At 37.8% G+C, this 17,842-nt stretch overlaps 1 protein-coding gene and 1 non-coding gene across 8 annotated transcripts in view; one reads left to right on the forward strand and one right to left on the reverse strand.

The window, feature by feature from the left end:
- MAP7 (microtubule associated protein 7) overlaps window positions 1-17,842 on the reverse strand; it is a 203,450-nt gene that overhangs the window by 12,803 nt on the left and 172,805 nt on the right. For 6 of the 7 annotated variants that reach the window (XM_044677075.1, XM_044677076.1, XM_044677073.1 and 3 more), the window contains 6 exons: window positions 14,276-14,447; window positions 10,418-10,601; window positions 8,588-8,689; window positions 7,487-7,537; window positions 7,326-7,383; window positions 4,992-5,079 (listed from right to left, as the gene is read on the reverse strand). In XM_044677075.1, the coding sequence (XP_044533010.1) occupies window positions 4,992-5,079; window positions 7,326-7,383; window positions 7,487-7,537; window positions 8,588-8,689; window positions 10,418-10,601; window positions 14,276-14,447 (655 nt within the window). The remainder of the gene's footprint in view (window positions 1-4,991; window positions 5,080-7,325; window positions 7,384-7,486; window positions 7,538-8,587; window positions 8,690-10,417; window positions 10,602-14,275; window positions 14,448-17,842) is intronic. The other variant, XM_044677080.1, reaches the window with a different exon arrangement.
- On the forward strand, window positions 12,006-12,112 carry LOC123248099. The gene has a single exon (XR_006506203.1). It is a non-coding gene; the product is annotated as a U6 spliceosomal RNA (small nuclear RNA).

Here is a 17,842-nt window from a genome sequence, read left to right on the forward strand (position 1 = left end):
ATAATGTGAAATTCATTAGGGGTAAATGAAAAGTTGTGAAGCAGTATGGAGAAAGAACTGGCCTCAAATTCAGGACAATGTGGTGTTCTAAGATCTGTCTCTGATATAGATAGGTAAAGGGATCTGGGCAAGTCACTGAACTTCTCAGCATCCCTAGAACAGGTGCTGATTTGTATTGGTAGAAGGAATATCCTCACAGGGATTTCTTATAATAAACTAAATATTAAAAATAAAATTAAATAAAAAAACTAAAACAACCCCCCCAAATAATTAAATAATTAAGTGTGTGTTTAGTGGAGGGAGTAATATTTTCCTTGAAAGAGATTCTGGGCTTTGTGGATGGCAAATATACTAGTCAACAGTATAAACAGGGCATTCCCCAAAGTTCATTGTATTCTAGATAGTCTGAATTGAGGGAAATAGTCCTCAGAATAAGGGAATAGTTCCACATACTCTGACCTGCTTAGACTACATCTGGAGAATTCTGTTTGATTCTGGGTACCATGTTTGAGAAAGCATATTGACAAGTTGGAGTATGTCTGTAAGAGGGGAAACTAGGTTGGTGAAAGAATTAGAGAACATCTCATATAGAGAACAGCTGAAGGGAAAGACTATTTATCTTGGAGAAGGAAAGAGGAAGAGAAGGGAATAAGAGTCTATCTATACTACTTCCTATGTGCCAGACAGTGAGCTAAGTGTTTTATAAATTGAATCTCATTTAATATTACAACAACCTTGTGAGGTTGGTACTATAGTTATTCCCATTTTATGATGAGGAAACAGAGACAAACAGAGGTTAAGTAAGTTGTTTAGGGTTACACCTCTGGGGCTGGATTTGAACTCTGGTCCTCCTGACTCCAGGTCCAGTGCTCTATCCTCTTTTTCTTTTTCTTTTTTCAAACTCTTGCCTTTCATCTGAGAATCAATAATACATAATGGTTCCAAGGCAGAAGAGCAGTAATAACTAGGCAATGGGGGCTAAGTGATTTGTCCAGGGTCACTCAGCTAGGGGTGTTTGGAGCTGCATTTGAACCCAGGACATCCTGGCTCTGCATCTGGCTCTTAATCCACTGGGCCACTTAGATGTTCCTGCTACCCTCTTAACTACCTTAGCTGGGGAAGAAAATACCTGGGAGTGGGGCAGTGGAGGGAGGATATGATAATTATTTTCAAATGAAATCTCCAACCATTCTTAATGAATTTTTTTATGATGACCTTCTGGAGGATGTCTTCCCCAACTGCTCTTACTTCTAATGTCTTCCCTCTGTTAATTATTTCTCATTTATCTTTATATAGCTTACTTTGTATATAATAGTTTGCATGTTGTCTCCCCCTTAGACTAAAAATTCCGTGAGGGCAGGTACTTTTTGTCTCTTTTTGTGTTGCCAGTGCTAAGCCCAGTGCCATAGGTGTTTATTAAATGTGTACTGATTGGTTAGTGATAGGGCTTTTCATCTATCTTTATTTTAATTTTTTTAGCCACATTTCAACTTAAAAATATTCTTTTCTTAAAATGTGGTATAGAGAGCTGAAACTAATATTGTATATGTGGTTTAGCTTATTCAGAGTGTGGGGAGAATACCAGGCTCTCCTGTTCTAAACACCACTATACAATGCTACCGATGCAGCTGAAGGTTATATTTTTGGCTGCTATGCCACTATGCTGGCTCATCTTAAATTTGAGCGACTAAAACCCTTTAATATTTTCCACGTACATAACCTGCTCTCTAGCCCTGTTTCTGCTCCCCTATAATTATGTAGCTGCCTTTTTTTTTTTTTTTTTTTGAGTCTGGGTGTAAGATTTTTCACTTATCCTGATTACATTAAAAAAAAAATTTGGCCTATCTTTCCAGTTTTAAGGGCTTTTTTTTTTTTTTTGGTATTCTAATTCTATTATCCGTTGTATTATCTATTTCTCTTAGATTAATATCATTCACAAAGTTCTTTCAACTTTGTGAATGACATAAAGCATTCTAGTCCATCTAGATCTTCATCTAAATCATTGATAAATATGCGGAACAACAGAGTTGAGGATGGAGAGCTGTCCAGTAGAGGCCACCTTCCAAGGCTGACACTGGTCCATTAATTTCTTTTTCTTTTTAAAATGAATTTTATTTGATCCCTCTTTTTTTTTAACATTACCTAAACTTCTCCCTGAGTCTCCCTTCCAAGAGAGTTAAAGGGAAGAATATTTTTTAATATTTATTTAGTTAAAAATATTTTCCCCCTCCCAGAGCCAACAAAACAATAAAAGGAAAAAATTTTTAAAGAAAAAAGGAAAAACATCCAAAACAAATCAATACACACATATACATATCTAAAAATCTATGTATCTATCTCAAACACTCATGAATTCTTCACCTCTGTAAAAAAATTGGGGAAGATAACCAGAATATTTTTATTTGAATAAAAAAAGACATTTAGACACTATTAGTTATTATATTTAGATATTTTTAGATAGTATTAGTAATTAAAACACAAGTCAGATTGTGCAATGGTTAGGAGCACTGAACTTGGAGTCAGTAATACTTGATTTCAGATCCTGCCTCAGATACTAGTTGTGCAACCCCTAAACAAGTTATTCAACTTCTGCATGCCCTACTTCTCCCATCTGCAGAATGGAGCCTTTAGACCCTGGCCCACTGACTAACACTTTATTGACAGTAATTCAACCAGTGACAGATCCACCTAACATTTTTCCATCATCTATCAAAATCCTTGCTGCAACAATCTCTGGACCGCAGCCCAAAAATACTATGCCTAGTATTTTGGTTTCATAATGCTGTTTAAAAAGGAAAGAAAAAAGAAACTAGATTTGGAGTGATTTATTTTTAGTAGACCTGTATTGGTTTTCAGTGATTAAACTGAGACTCTTCTCAGTCCTCAGAGACTATTTAATAATCTGTTCCAGAATTTAACTGAGGATAGAACCAATCAATACTTTCAGGGTACGGTGACATTGCCTACAAAAAAGAGTATCGCCTTGAGCATGACCAGAAATACAATCTGAATTAGGAATGGAAAGGTGCATAGCAAGCATATTGCATCTTTTTTTAAATTTTTTTTTATGACCCTACCAAAGTCCTTTTTGGCGTCAAGAAAAGTCTCAGTATTATTCATCTAATAATTATCCCAACATTACACAATTAAGCTTTAGGCCTGCCTGCTTTACTCATAAAAAATCATGTGGTGAATTCTGTGAGGCAAGGATAAAACCATATTAATGAAGTAAAAAGACTTGGATAATGTATGATTGAGTTCGCTGATTAGGCAAATACTAGAACCATCACCATATTTCTCTGCATCTCTTCTTCTAGTAAATATGGCATTCTTTCAACACTTCAGAGTCTATGCTTTTGTTCTTCTGGGAGAACATTTAAGGATTTCTTTCAAGGGTAAATCAGATGGTAGGTGACAGCCATTGTAAGGCAAGTGTGTTGTTATATTGTAGAAATAAAGGTGTGCTTTAAAGGCCAAGAAAAAGCTTAGTGTCTCCTACGTGTCAAGTAATTATGAGCTGGCTTTACATCATTTATTCAACATCGCTGAATATTCATTATTAATAACACTCTCAGCAGAAGTAATCTTATCAATTTTGTAGGAGTTTAACAATTCCACAGGCATAGAGAAATACCAACAGTGGGATGCCATCTTCCAATTAGTGCCAGACACTACAGAGCATCACATGGGCCAAGTGTGTTTTTTAATGATTATGGAAAACTATATTTGATAGCAGAAAAATACCAACCATTATAAAATAATCTGAAGCCCTTCAGGTCTTGGCAGCTTCTAATGATTCCAGCCCTGGCTATAGGGAATGGAAGCTCTTACTTTGTTGGTATGATATACTCAGATAGATTATCTTAGATGCTTCAAAAATAAATTCTAGAAATCAGAAAAACACTAAAAAAAACCTTGTCAAGAACCAGTTTTTTAATTAGCCCAAAGGTTTTTTGACATTTTCAACAGCCTCATTAAATATTTCTACAAATTCTCTGTGGTCAGACACAAACAAGCATGAAGTGCAATATTACCTTTTATACCTGAAAATGTGACTACAAATATCATTGGATATTCATGCACAACAGGTGAAAAAGCCATGAACTCTATGTAACCTGGAGTATTTCCCAGATCACATTATTGGCAGTTAATTGCTGTTACCTGCAGCATCTCAGCTAAAAAAGGTACTGTCATTAATGTATCATCAAAATCTGGGTTTCTTAAATTACTCTAATAATTGTACATATTTATGAATCACTCTACTGTAATCCGGCATCATTAAAGGTTGACAGATCACTGAAGAGTATGGACATGGCCCTGGTGAAGTCAGATTGCATGAAAAACACTAATCAGGTCATCTTTTGCAATTCTCTTTAGCATTCTAGTTTCATGATAATATGTTTAAATGATACATTATACATTCTATATATATTATTTAAAAATAACAAACATTTTTATTTACTAGGAATGCAGCATTACTAGCATCTCTCTCTCTCTCTCTCTCCCTCCCTCTCCCCCCCTCACCCTACTCATTTTCTTTTGAAAACCAATGAATTTAAAACAAAATGTCAAGAAATATTCACTGTAAGCTGCCCATGAAACAAAATGTAAGAAGTAGCTGGGGTGCTGGACTGAATTCACGAAGACCCAAATTCAAATCAGACTTCAGACTCTAGCTACGTGACTGGGAGTGAATCACTTAACTTTGGTTAGTCTCAGTTTTCTAATTTGCACAATAAGAAATGAGGATATTATCCTCAAAAAAGAAGTAAAATTTTACATTTAGGTTTCAAAAATAAACTTCATAAGAAATATATGTTAAAAAGAACACGGCTAGGCAACATTTCCTTTGAAAAAAGGTCTAGAGGTTTTTTTTGGACTGAAAGGATATTATAAGGAATAATGATAATGATAACATTTCCCTCCTAGCACTGTTGTAAGAATTGAATGAAGATATTATTTGTAAAAAAGCACTTATTTGCTTGACTCACCTGTCCATGGTCATTGTTGGCTGATGTGGGCTAGTCACCGGTTCTCCATTTCTTGAAGAGTCTGTCACACATGGAAGTGGCGATATTCCTGATATTTCCACAGAGATGAAGAAGATAGAATTAACAAAAAAGAAAAAAAATCAACCTCTGGTTTATATATATATGTACTGTACATATATGGATGCGCATGTGAACATGTACGTGTCTACTGATGAAATTATATATATACACAAATAAACATATATGTAAATAATTATATAAATATCAATTTTTTTACCAAGAAATAAATGTATATAATGCTAAAACAAAAACACTCCCGTGATTTTTGATCAAGACCATGCCACTAACACAAAAGCAACACAGCCCTCAATGGTCTTGCACTCAATGAGTCAAATCCCTTCACAATTCAGTGCAAGTCATAAAAATGGCATTTTTTTTAAAGCTCAAAACATATTTGTTTGGGAAATGTACAAAATATATTTGTTTTGAATTCTTAAGATCAAGATAATACAGGGATTTTTATTCCCCAGTGTGCCATCCTGAGGCTCAGTGCTATTAGTATGTAATTCTGAGCCAATGATATCAACCACAGAGAATCTGATTCCAGAATTTAGGGTAATATTCAAAGGCTTGCAGCTGTTTACTCACAGCTGTGCCAAGCAGGGAGCAGAGTTTTGAGCAAATCTGTAGCCACTTTTGGTTAGAGCTGTAAATGAGGGAACAATACGGCAATTTCAGGAGGTTCATTTTGCAATCTGGCACAAATTTAAATGCCAGGTTTTAAAGCAAAGCTAAAAGGAGCTGGAGCTAGGATAACACCTCTCCCCAACACACACACACACACACACACACACAAATATATTTATGTGTATATATATATGTATACATACATATATATATACAGATATATACATATGTGTGTATCAATATTTATCTATAATATATAGATACCTATTTATCTATAAAACATCATCCTTTTAGTATAGTCGCTAGGATGGAGAGAAACCTCAGACTCAAATAATAGGAGGTGAAAATCTCTAGGTCTCTCAGAAAAAGATAAAGGAGAGATAATATTGGAGGAACTTTTCCTAGACAAGTGGGTATTTACCTGTAACATTTCCAAAAACCAGATTCTTGTTCTGATAAATTCTCTGCAAGAGGCCGACCCCTATTTAAATTAGATGATCATTAACCATCTGCCCACTATATGCAGAGTAACGTACTAGACATTGGGAGACAAAGTTAAGCCAGGATATGACTAACGCCCTCGCGGATATTACAGTCCAGTGTTTCAGAACTGGGAGCATCCCCTCCTTTGCTGACCAGAAGCTAGGAGGTAGGAAGCCCCCAATTCTGGTGCAACAAGTAGAAGAGAATAACAAGAAGGAAAATACAATAGGGAGTGGGAGAGATGGAAGAATTTTAGAGGCAGAGATAATAGAGGGGTATGTGTGTTAATGCCTTTTGTCACAGAAGCTGTTATGTTCTACACATACATATGCATACAATAATATAATTCAATTCATATACATTATGGGTCAAATGGGCTTTTGCTGGCTAGATTGGAAATCTAACCATCCTACTGGGAACCTAAGCAATAATATTGTTTCAATGGGAAAATATATCCTAAAATCACATTTATCTAAGTTGGTTGCTTCCTCAGAATAAAACCTATTTATAAGTTTAGCACTGCCTGAATCCGAAGAACTGCAACAGATTCTTAATTACAAAATTGTTCTAATTCCAGGAAAACAGCCAACTCAGGAATGTCTTTTTGGTGATTGGTCACAAAGCATAAATTGCCCAAGTATGCAAGTTAAAAGCTCTTGGAGATGAAAGTAAGTTTTTATGTTCCATTATGCAGAAGTAGCAAATGAAATTTAAGTTAAATAACACAAAACAAATTCCATATATTTATTTTTTTAAAAGAAAGGCAGTGACTCTGGAAGTGTTTTGTAGCTGTTAAGATTCTGTTTTGAGAGTAGCCTAGACTCTTCTCACTGGGAGATTACATGGTTTCAAATCTTGATTTTTTAAAAAAGTAACAAAGAACTTTTTGAGGACTCAATGAGTCTACAACTTCTAAACTTATCTGTCTGGTGGTACAGTAGAAAGAAAGTTGAACTCAGAACATCGAGGTTCAAATCCCAGCTCTACCACTTTCTATCTATATGATCCTAGGCAAATCCCAGCTTCTTTCAGCCTTGGTTTCCTTATCCATAAAGTGAAGAGGTTCGATTATATGGCTGTTGAGGTCTCCTCCAATTTTAAACCTGTGAACCTATGATCCCATTCAATATTTGGGGGTCTTTGAGAGAGCAGTGAAAAAAATACCTGTTCCACCTGGAGTATTTCCTTTGGCTATGTCTCCATTTCTCTGGTCATTTGCTTTCTACAAAAGAAAGTGCATTATTTTATAAATGAGAGTAATAATAGAAAACAAGGGGGAAAAATAATCCTTATCTAAACCAGTTACGAAGGAAGAATGCTATTACCTTATCTGTAGCTTCTGTTCTCCTGGTTCTTTTCATAATTTCCTCAAGGCGCTACCAGAGAAGAAATAGCAAGCAAAGGAGTTAGATCTAGAAATAGAACAAACCTAGCACATTTGACAAATGAAGTAAACCAGTAATATTTTCAAACCTACATGCGATTTTTAGAGGAAACAATAGCTGTATCCCAAATGTGTGCCAGGATGATGCTCACATAATTTTAAAAAATAAAAAATATATACATACTGATGTCTTTTGTTTTTATATCACCTTCATTTCCAAATATAACCACTCTTCTTCTCCCCTATCTAAGAAGCCAATCATTACAACAAAGAAAGTGGGAGGGAGTAATTCAGCAAAACCAACAAACATACTCATCATCTTTGGCAGAACATGCACCCCCTAACCATAGCTCCCCACTGCTGCAAAGAAGGGAGGGAGGTCACACACAAGTTATTAAGCAGAAGGGGGTAAGCAGTGGGACTCAAAATGAGTCTTGTTTATGAGTTGTAGTATGGAGTTGTTAAGACATAGGAAATAATATCCTTACAGTGATAATTTCTAAACTTTGGAATAGATTATTTTTTTTTAAATTCTTATCTTCTGACTTAATATCAATTTTTTTTTAGTCCTTACCTTCCCTCTTAAACTTAATATTAAGTATTGGTTCAAGGACTGAAGAATGGTAAGGGCTGGGCAACTGGGGTTAAACCACTTGCACAGCGTCACACAGCTGGGAAGTATCTGAAGCCAGATTTGCTTAGTATCAGTTTTAAGTCAGAAGAGTGGCAAGGGCTAGGTAACTGAGGCTAAGTGACTTGTCCATGGTCATACAGCTAGGAAGTGTCTGAGACCAGACCCAGGACTTCCCAACTCTGGTTATGGTGCACTATCCACTGTGCTACCTTGATGGGAATAGATTATTAAGGGAAAGAGATCTTTAAAAAGAGGTTCTTCTTTTCCTGGGATGGTTGAAGAGTAGTCTTGTTTAGGAGCTTGAGATAAAGAAGTAATTTCCTCTTCACCCTTCCGGATCTCTAAGACCATAGCATAAGAAGACAGAATGCTATGTGCAAAATTCCTGTAAGCAGTGTGTCTTATTACCTTCTTCCTTTCCAAGCGCTCCTGTTCTTCTCTTTGGAAATGCTTTTCCCTTTCTTGTCGAACCCTCTCAGCTTCCTCTCGCAGGCGGGCCTCCTCTTCTCTCTGAAGAGAAAGAACATTCTTTGTTTTACAACCAAATGGGTGACTTTCTACCTACTTCTATTAATCTCACAAGGATAGTGAGCTTAAGGCAAGAGAAAAGAAGGAACAATAGACTCTTGAAACACTCAAGCACAATACAGATTGAATATATTAATAACAATGAAAAATACAATAATTTCCTTTTGAGATTATTATTTGAAATCTGACTCAGGATTATAAATTGAGAGCTTGAAAGGAGATTAGAGGTAATCTAGTCCAACCACTTTGTTTTAATTTAAAATTTTCCCCCCAATTACATGTAGTAAGTTTCCAACATTTTTGAAGAATATCGCTCTCTCTCCCTTCCTTCTCCTCTCCCACATGGAGCTAGTAAGCAATCTCATGTAGATTTTGTACATTCAACCACATAAAACATTTTCCCATATTAATCCCTTTGTGGAAAGAAACTAGAAGAAAAAAAAATTAAGAAAATGAAAAGTTTTCTTTGGTCTGGATTTAGTTCTTTTTGTCTAGGAAGCAGATGGCATTTTTAAAAATCAGAAGTCCTTTGGGATAGTTTTGGACCACTATATTGCTGAGGATCTTTGTTATTTATAGATATCTACTGTAAAATATTCCTGCCACTGTACAATGTTCTCCTGGTTTTGCTTATTTCACTCTGCTTCAGTTCGTGCAAGTCTTTCCAGGTTTTTTCTGAGCTCCTCCTACTTGTCATTTCTTACATACAATAGTATTCCAATACAATGATCTACTATATCTTACTCAGCCATTCCCCAGTTGATGGGCAACTTCAGGTTCTTTGTGCGGCTGCCTTCAGAGCTAGCTCTTTGGATCCATCTGCTTTCATCTCTTCAAGTGGTATGATATAAGGAGAGATGTGTTTAATACTCTCCTGGCCTGTGCTCTGGTTTATGAATAACCCCAAGCACTCTCTTCTGCTTTGGAACTATAATCAGGGTACCCTGCTCCCCTGTAGCTGCAAACACTGGTGTGTGCCAGTGCTCCTCCTCACACTGAGATCCTAACCCAGGACCATGACCTGGATCTGCGTATGGGTAACACAACAAGAATTTTGTAGCCAGAGCTAGCAGAGACCCCTGTCATCTCCTTCTGAGAAATTGTTGGACCCCAGGAACCATCTGTGGCTGAGAGCTCCAGCAGCTTTTGTTGTACCTTGCCTGGTGGAGCTTGCATTGGCTTCTTGCTGCTTTGACCTCCATTTCCAACCTAGTGCAATCTATCTTTTGTGCTGGTCTTCTAGGTTGTTTTGGGCTGAAAAATTACTTCACCCCATCTTTTTGTGGGTTATGCTGTTCTAGAACTCATTCTGAGATGTTATATCATAGTTTTTTGGAGGGCAAGTGGGTAGAAATCAGACAGATCCATGTACCTTCTTTGCCACCCTCAATCACCTCTTAACAGAAGAGGAAATGCAGAGGTTAAGTGACTTATCCAGAGGTTAAGTGGAAGCTTTCTACATGTAATTGGGGGAAAAATTAAATTAAATTAAAACAACAACAACAACAACAAAAACAAGTGACAGAGGGAAGATTTACCCTCCCATCCTCTAACTCCAAAGACAGTATTTTTTTCCCACTCTACCATGATGCCCCTTATAAAAAGTAATCTTTTTTTTATTTAAACTGAGTCCGAGCAAGAAGGCAAATGGCCCCTTGGGGGCTCCTACTCTCTTTGCAAACACACTCCCCCAACCTGGAGCCCACATACCTGTTTCTGGATCCGCTCCATTTCTTCTTTTTCTCGTCTTTCTCGCTCCTCTACTTGCCGACGTAGTTGCTCTACCCTCTCCCGGGCCTGCTCTTGCTCCCTTTCAGCCTCTAGCCTTCGGGCTTCCTCCTCTCTGCGAGCTCTTTCTTCAGCTACTCTTTGAGCTAATTCCTCCTTCTTCCTCCTAGGAATGGGCAGGACAAGGAGTTGCCTTAAGGAGGTCTGGGTTGTGGTTTATCACTAAGATAATTAACTGATGTGATTAGCAGAAAAACTCCAGTGTATACACTGTCTGGCAATAAAGAACAAAGTGTAAAGATCTCAGGAATAGCAGGGGAGAGTAATGAATGTGGGAGGGGATGTGGCAAAATTGGGACATTAATGCACTGCTGGTGGAGTTGTGAACTTATCCAACCATTCTGGATGGCAATTTGGAACTATGCCCAAAGAGTGATAAAAGAATGCCTGCCCTTTGATCCAGCCATACCATTGCTGGGATTGTACCCCAAAGAGATCATAGATAAACAGACTTGTACAAAAATATTTATAGCTGCGCTCTTTGTGGTGGCAAAAAACTGGAAAGCAAGGGTATGTATGCCCTTCAATTGGGGAATGGCTGAACAAATTGTGGTATATGTTGGTGATGGAATACTATTGTGCTTAAAGGAATAATAAACTGAAGGAATTCCATGTGAACTGGAAACACCTCCAGGAATTGATGCAGAGTGAAAGGAGCAGAGCCAGAAGAACATTGTACACAGAGACTGATACACTGTGGTAAAATCGAATGTAATGGACTTCTGTACTAGCAGCAATGCAATGACCCAAGACAATTCTGAGGGATTTATGGAAAAGAACGCTACCCACATTCAGAGGAAGTACTACAGGAGTGGAAACACAGAAGAAAAACAACTGCTTAAACACTTGGGTTGATGAGGACATGATTGGGGATGTAGACCCGAAAAGACTACACCAATGTAACTATCAATAATATGTAAATAAGTCTTGACTGACCGCACATGTTAAAACCAGTGGAAATGCGAGTTATCTACCGGGGGTGGGGGGTTGGGATGTGGGGTTGAGGGGGTGAAGGAAGGGTAAAGTAAAAACATGAATTATGTAACCTGGAAAATTTTTCTAAAAATAAAAATCAATCCTATTAAAAAATCACTTAAAACATTAAAAAAAAAGATCTCAGGATGACCTACATGGAACCTACCTAATATCTTGTACAGGAGGTTCACAAAGGTTCAGAGATTTGACTATTTTTCCAAAGTTGAGATGTAGTACTATACTTCTTCAGTCACCAATTTGAAACTTTTCATTTCAAAGAAATTCAGAAAAAACAGTCTATTGATGCAGGGCTTGAATTCTATTCTTCAACCACGAGAATGAATTTTAAGTTGCTTGCCAGTAATGGAGATGGGTTTGCATTGACTCATTCTTACTGAGTCATACTCCCTAATAACTTAAGGGTCACACAAATATATATTAATAAATTACATATATAATCACTTGATTATATATTTAGACCTGAAAAGGACCTCAGAGACCATCTGGTTTATTCCTTTCACTTTAAAAATGAGTAGTGCTTACTTTGGAAGCACATATACTAAAATTAGAACAACACAGAGAAGATTAGCATGGCCCCTGAGCAAAGATGATATTCAAATTCATGAAGTGTTCCAAATACTTTTTTAAATGAGTAAACTGAGGCCCAGAAAAATGAAGTAATTTGCCTAAGGTCACACCTGTAGGAAGTGGGAAAGCTAGGATTTGAAACTCAGGTCTTGTGGAAAAAATTACAGGGAGTAGGATAGCAAATGGTTAAGTGTGCCAGGAACTGATGCAGAGCGAAAGGAGCAGAGCCAGAAGAACACTGTACACAGAGACTGATATACTGTGGTAAAATCGAATGTAATGGACTTCTGTACCAGTAGCAATACAATGACCCAGGACAATTTTGAGGGATTTATGGTAAAGAACGCTACCCACATCCAGAGGAAGGACTGCAGGAGAGGAAACATATAAGAAAAACAACTGCTTGAACGCATGGGTCGGGGTGGACATAATTGAGGATGTGGACTCGAAACTACCACACCAATGCAACTACCAACAATTTGGAAATAGGTCTTGATCAAGGACACATGACAAAACCAGTGGAAATGTGCATCGGCCATGGGTGGGGGGAGTGCGGGGGGTGAAGGGGAAAGTAGGAGCATGAATCATGTAACCATGTTAAAAATGAATATTAATAAATGTTTAAATTAAATTTAAAAAAATCAAATAAGGTAACAAATAAAAAAGTGTTTTTCAAACCTTTAAAAACAATGGTTAAGTGTGGGAACTGAGTGGACCACACTGATTCCATCTTGTGACTCGATTCTGGAGCTTAGTTCCCTTTCTGTTCAGTTATGGGCTTAATCCAACTTCTGCCTTGTGAGAAAACTTTATTCAGTTGTGGGAAATGGGAGAAAACCATATTGCACTGTTTAAACCTCGCCCGATGTGGCTAGGACTCTTTGTACCTCCTGCTTAGAGACCCTTGGCCAAGGACTTAGGTTATGCTGGCCAGAAACACAGTCAGATCCTAAGATTGCTATAAGGAATTTTTCCATAATTGTATTTTTCAGGCAATTCATATATATTATCTGAAAACTGGTTCCACACTGATCAATTGGTTTCTGTTTCCATGTCTCTTTGATTGTTTACAGCTTGGGGAGGAATGGGCCACCTCTTTTCCTGAATTCAGGAGATTACATTTGTTCACTCTCCCCCTCCCCACTTAGAAAGTCCCTAATCTTTCATCTAATTAGAAATCAGATTATCGAGAGCTGTATTGTTTCCATTTAATTAATTGGCATTATTGCTTAAGTATTTTGCTACATAAAAAAAAAAAATCTTTCTCCTCCTGCATTTGGGGTCCAGCCCTAAACTGAGGAAGGGGGCTTGGTCTCAATTTGTTGGACAATTGACATACACTGCATAATAAAATGATATGCTCAGAGATCAAACCTTTGTTTCCTCATTCATTTCTTCTTTTGCTGGTTGCAGTCTGCTGACACTAGAACCAACATTTACTATACTGTCCCATGTTTGTGACCAAAGTCAGGTACTTGCAAAATTCTTGGCTAGAGATACTTTTCTCTGTTTTTTCCTTATGCTTATTTCTTTAAATTCTTTAAATTAATTAATTAAGAATACATTTCCATGGCTATATGATTCATGTTCTTTCCCTCCCATCTTTCCCTCCCTGAGCTGACGAGCAATTCCACTGGGTTATACATGTATCATTGTTCAAAACTTAGTCTTTTCTTATAGGACAGGGTTAAGCTAATTGGCTTGTGTAAGGAATGAATTTGGTTGATTTTAACCTCATTAGCATCTTGGGACAATATCTGAGCAAACTGTCAATGGGATAGGACATTTAAGCGTTTCACAGAAACTACAGGTTTCTTTACAGGTTGACAATTTGTATTTATTGTAAAACAACACTAAATGGATAGATGAATACCATTTAGTAATATTTTGGAAGTAGGTAACTTGGACTTGGAATCAAGAGGACTGAGTTCAAATCCTGATTCAGACACTAGCTAGGCAACCTTGAATAAATTGCTCAAACTATCTGTCTCAGTTTCCTTCTCTGTAAAATAAAGATGGGGTAATAATAATAGTACCTCCCTTCCAGGGTTTTTGTGAGAATCAAATGAGATAATAAACCTCAGAGCACTATGTAAATACTAGTTATCATTTTTAAAACTTCATTTAGATCAATATTTACTTTAAGACTTAGTTCATTTATCGTACTCAGATGTGACTTATGGCAGATTTACTCAAAAACTAAGTTTGCACTTTTACCTTTCAAGCTCTTCCCTCTCCTTCTTTTCTCGTTCTTCCTTCTCTCTTTGTTCCCGAGCTAACCGCCTCTTCTCAGCCAGTAGTCTTGTGGCCTCTTCTGGGTCAGTGGTCCCTGCAGAGGTCTTCCCCAAACCAGAAGAAGGTACAGTGGATGGCACTGAAGCTGGAGCAGCTGTTCAATAAGAGGCATAAACTTCAATGGAAACAAATCCCAAGAACAGAACAGACAATAGCCCAGAAACTCTAAATTTATAGTTCAGTGTCCTAAAAGAAACAGCAAATGAAAATTCTGAGATTTCAGGGATCTGCTATAAAATTTCATCCCTGTATCTGGACAACAAATGACAAAAAAAAGTTTCTTTGAGGAATATACATACCAAAGCAGACACTCATTTTAGTATCCTCTGTGAGTAGAGAACTTTACAAAGTGGAAGATGACATTTCATTTGTTTCATTTCTTCTCTGATCTCCAAAATGATTACAAGCTGGTATCTATTAATGACTACTTTACCAGAACCCAGGTGACTCAATGCTTAGCATTCTTGTAATGTAGACATTAGAGAGGAAATCATGTAAGAATGAGAGAGACAGGAAAGAAGATGCATTGAGGCTCTACTCTCCCCAACTCCTCACACTGTTACCAAGGAGCATACAATGTCTGCCTACAGTGTATCCCACACTTTCATCTCAATTCCTTTGACCGAAAACCAGAGAAGCAACACTTGACGATTCAAGTTTCAACATTCTTTCACCAGAGCCAAGCTAGTCATCAGAGATGTAAAAAGAAATCCCTTGCTACTCACTGTATCCTCTTACCTTCTACGCAAGATTCATGCTCCCACACAAGACAAAAAAGGAAATCAGGGATCTAACATGCACTGACACTGTATCTTCACCAGAAGCGTCAAACACAAGGAAGCCCACAGGCTACTAGCAACACTAGCGAGGCCCCAATCAGATTAAAATGTCATTGGGAAATATTTAATTAAAAATGCAACAAGATGTAGATAACATCATACCGTGATTTTCTAAGTCAATATGCAGCTCACAGGGATCCTTACTTGTTGTTTAGTGTCCCTGGTGATGCCTATTTCTGTTAAAATTTGACACTGTTTCCCCCCCCCCCAACTCTCTACAATCAACTACACATTGTGTCATCTCTAGTAGCTGTCAACTTTAATCCTGTCCTTCGATTTTACTGTGGTAGCTAGACGGTATAGTGGGTGTTATTGTTCAGTCATTTCAGTTGTGCCTGACTGTGATTCCACGAGATTTTCTTGGCAAAGATGATAGAGTGATTTGCCATTGCCTTCTGCAGTTCATTTTACAGATGAGAAAACTGAGGCAAACAGGGTTAAATGACTTGCCCAGGATCCCACAACTAGTGTCTGAATCCAGATTTGAACACAGGAAGATGAGTCTTCCTGACTCCCATCCTGGCTGCCCTAAGCTTTTCTATTGATTGCATTCTGTATTGTTCTTGAGAGCAAGGATCATGTCTAATCTTAGTAAAAATAAGCCCCTAGTACACTTACTAACTTATAAATTGAGGGCACATTGGATTGAGAGCCAAGAGGAGGTCCTAGGTTCAAATCTGGCCCCAGACACTCTCCAGCTGTGTGACCCTGGGCAAATCACTTAACCCCCACTGGTTAGTTCTTATGGTTCTTCTGTTCTTCTGCCTTGGAACCCATATACAAGGATTGATTCTAAGATGGAAGGTAAGGGTTTAAAAATAAAATCCCCAACCCCCCCCCAAAAAAAACCCCCAACCCTAACAGATTAAGCAGTGAGTAAATATTTGTTGAACAAATGAATGTACTATAGTATCTTCCTGGGCTTTTTTCTTCTCTCACTGCATACTCACATAAAGCGGAATCAGACTCTTTTTTTTCCCCCTCTGACAACATATCTTTTTGTTACTTACTCAGCCTCTGGCTGTCATATACCCTTCATTCCTTAATCCCTCTCTAGCATCTCCTGATTCTGAGAGTTGTGAATGTTAATGCCTCTATTGGGCTCTTTAAGTCCACTCTGAGAATACCCTAAGAGGGAAACAAGACACAGGCAGACAAGTCTTGGCTGTGATTTCTCTTCAATCTGTTTTCAACTCATTCTGCTGACCATGGAGAGAGCAAGAATGATATTTTACATATTCACTTAAAAAAACACCAGAATCCTTACCTTCTGTTTTAGAATCCATACTAAATATCAGTTCTAAGGCAGAAAACCAGTAAGGGGGCTAGGCAATGGGGGTTAAGTGATTTGCCCAAGGTCACACAGCCAGGAAGTGTCCCATCTCTAAGCATCATTCTTAATGTGACCCTGCATTCTCAAAGGTTATCCCAGCAGAACACAATCTCTGGAGTGTCCTACCCAAACAAGAAAGGCTTTAAATATGGTGCCTCACATACAGTAGGAACTTAATAAATGCTTATTTTTACTATCTGAACGGTAAGAGACAATACCTACCATTCTAGCTTAGTTCAGAGAGCGGCCCCTCACCAGTGTGCTCATGACTGCACGTCTCAGTCTCAGCAACAGCAATTCACAAAGGGTATCCATGAGGTCACAGAGGGGTTGCAATCTGCCTCAATGGAGGGAGTACTCACACTGATTATGAAATCATCAATGCTTTAAGTACTGCAATAACTTATTGCTAAAGTTATTATATGCACAGAAACTGAATGAAGATAAAAAGTCAGAGCGGGATAGATGGATAAGAAAGTTCAGGAAACCTGATGGTGATTTCAAAATCCAGCTCCCCCCCTCCCCTTTATCATTAGACTCAGATATGAAAGTAAGTAAAAGAAGCAACAGACATCTGAGACATCCTTCAGCAAAGGACTGAAGGAAGCATCTCCTGTTATCGCCCCTATAAGGAAGCTACTTTTCCTCTTAAAACTCCTGAATTGATGGGGGACAGCTGGGTAGCTCAGTGGATTGAGAGTCAGGCCTAGAGATGGGAAGTCCTAGGTTTAAATCTGGCCTCAGCCACTTTCTAGCTGTGTGACCCTGGGCAAGTCACTTGACCCCCTTGCCTAGCCCTTACCACTCTTCTGCCTTGGAGCCAATGTATTGACTCCAAGACAGAAGGTAAGAGTTTAAAAAAAAACAAACAACCTCCTGAATTGCCCACCAAGGATGATCTTCAAACCTGCAAACTTTTAAGTTGCATTATTTCAGGCCAAATATAATAGCAGGTTTTTTTTTTATTGCAAGATTGATTTTAACATGAATTTTAGATAAATCAAGTTCTGATTCTGCTTTGCAAATGTTTCTCTGGCATGCAAATCTCCATGACATCTATGCAAAATGACTTTGGTAACTCACCTCTGAAAACAAGAGACTGCTGAGTCAGTCAGAAGTTAATTTTAGTATCATTTAATGCACACTTTCAATCTCAACGATACTGGAAGGAGCAAACAATCCATTCTTAAATAAAAGCTACAAATTCTGGATGGAATTCTGGACAACTCAGAAAACTGGATTTCTCTCCTAACTGAGCATTCAAGCAAAACAGAATCCTGTTAGTGTCCAGATAAGAATTTTTGAAAATATAGCTTT

This window comes from Gracilinanus agilis, chromosome 4 (assembly GCF_016433145.1).
Source record: "Gracilinanus agilis isolate LMUSP501 chromosome 4, AgileGrace, whole genome shotgun sequence".
Classification (NCBI taxonomy): Eukaryota; Metazoa; Chordata; class Mammalia; order Didelphimorphia; family Didelphidae; genus Gracilinanus; species Gracilinanus agilis.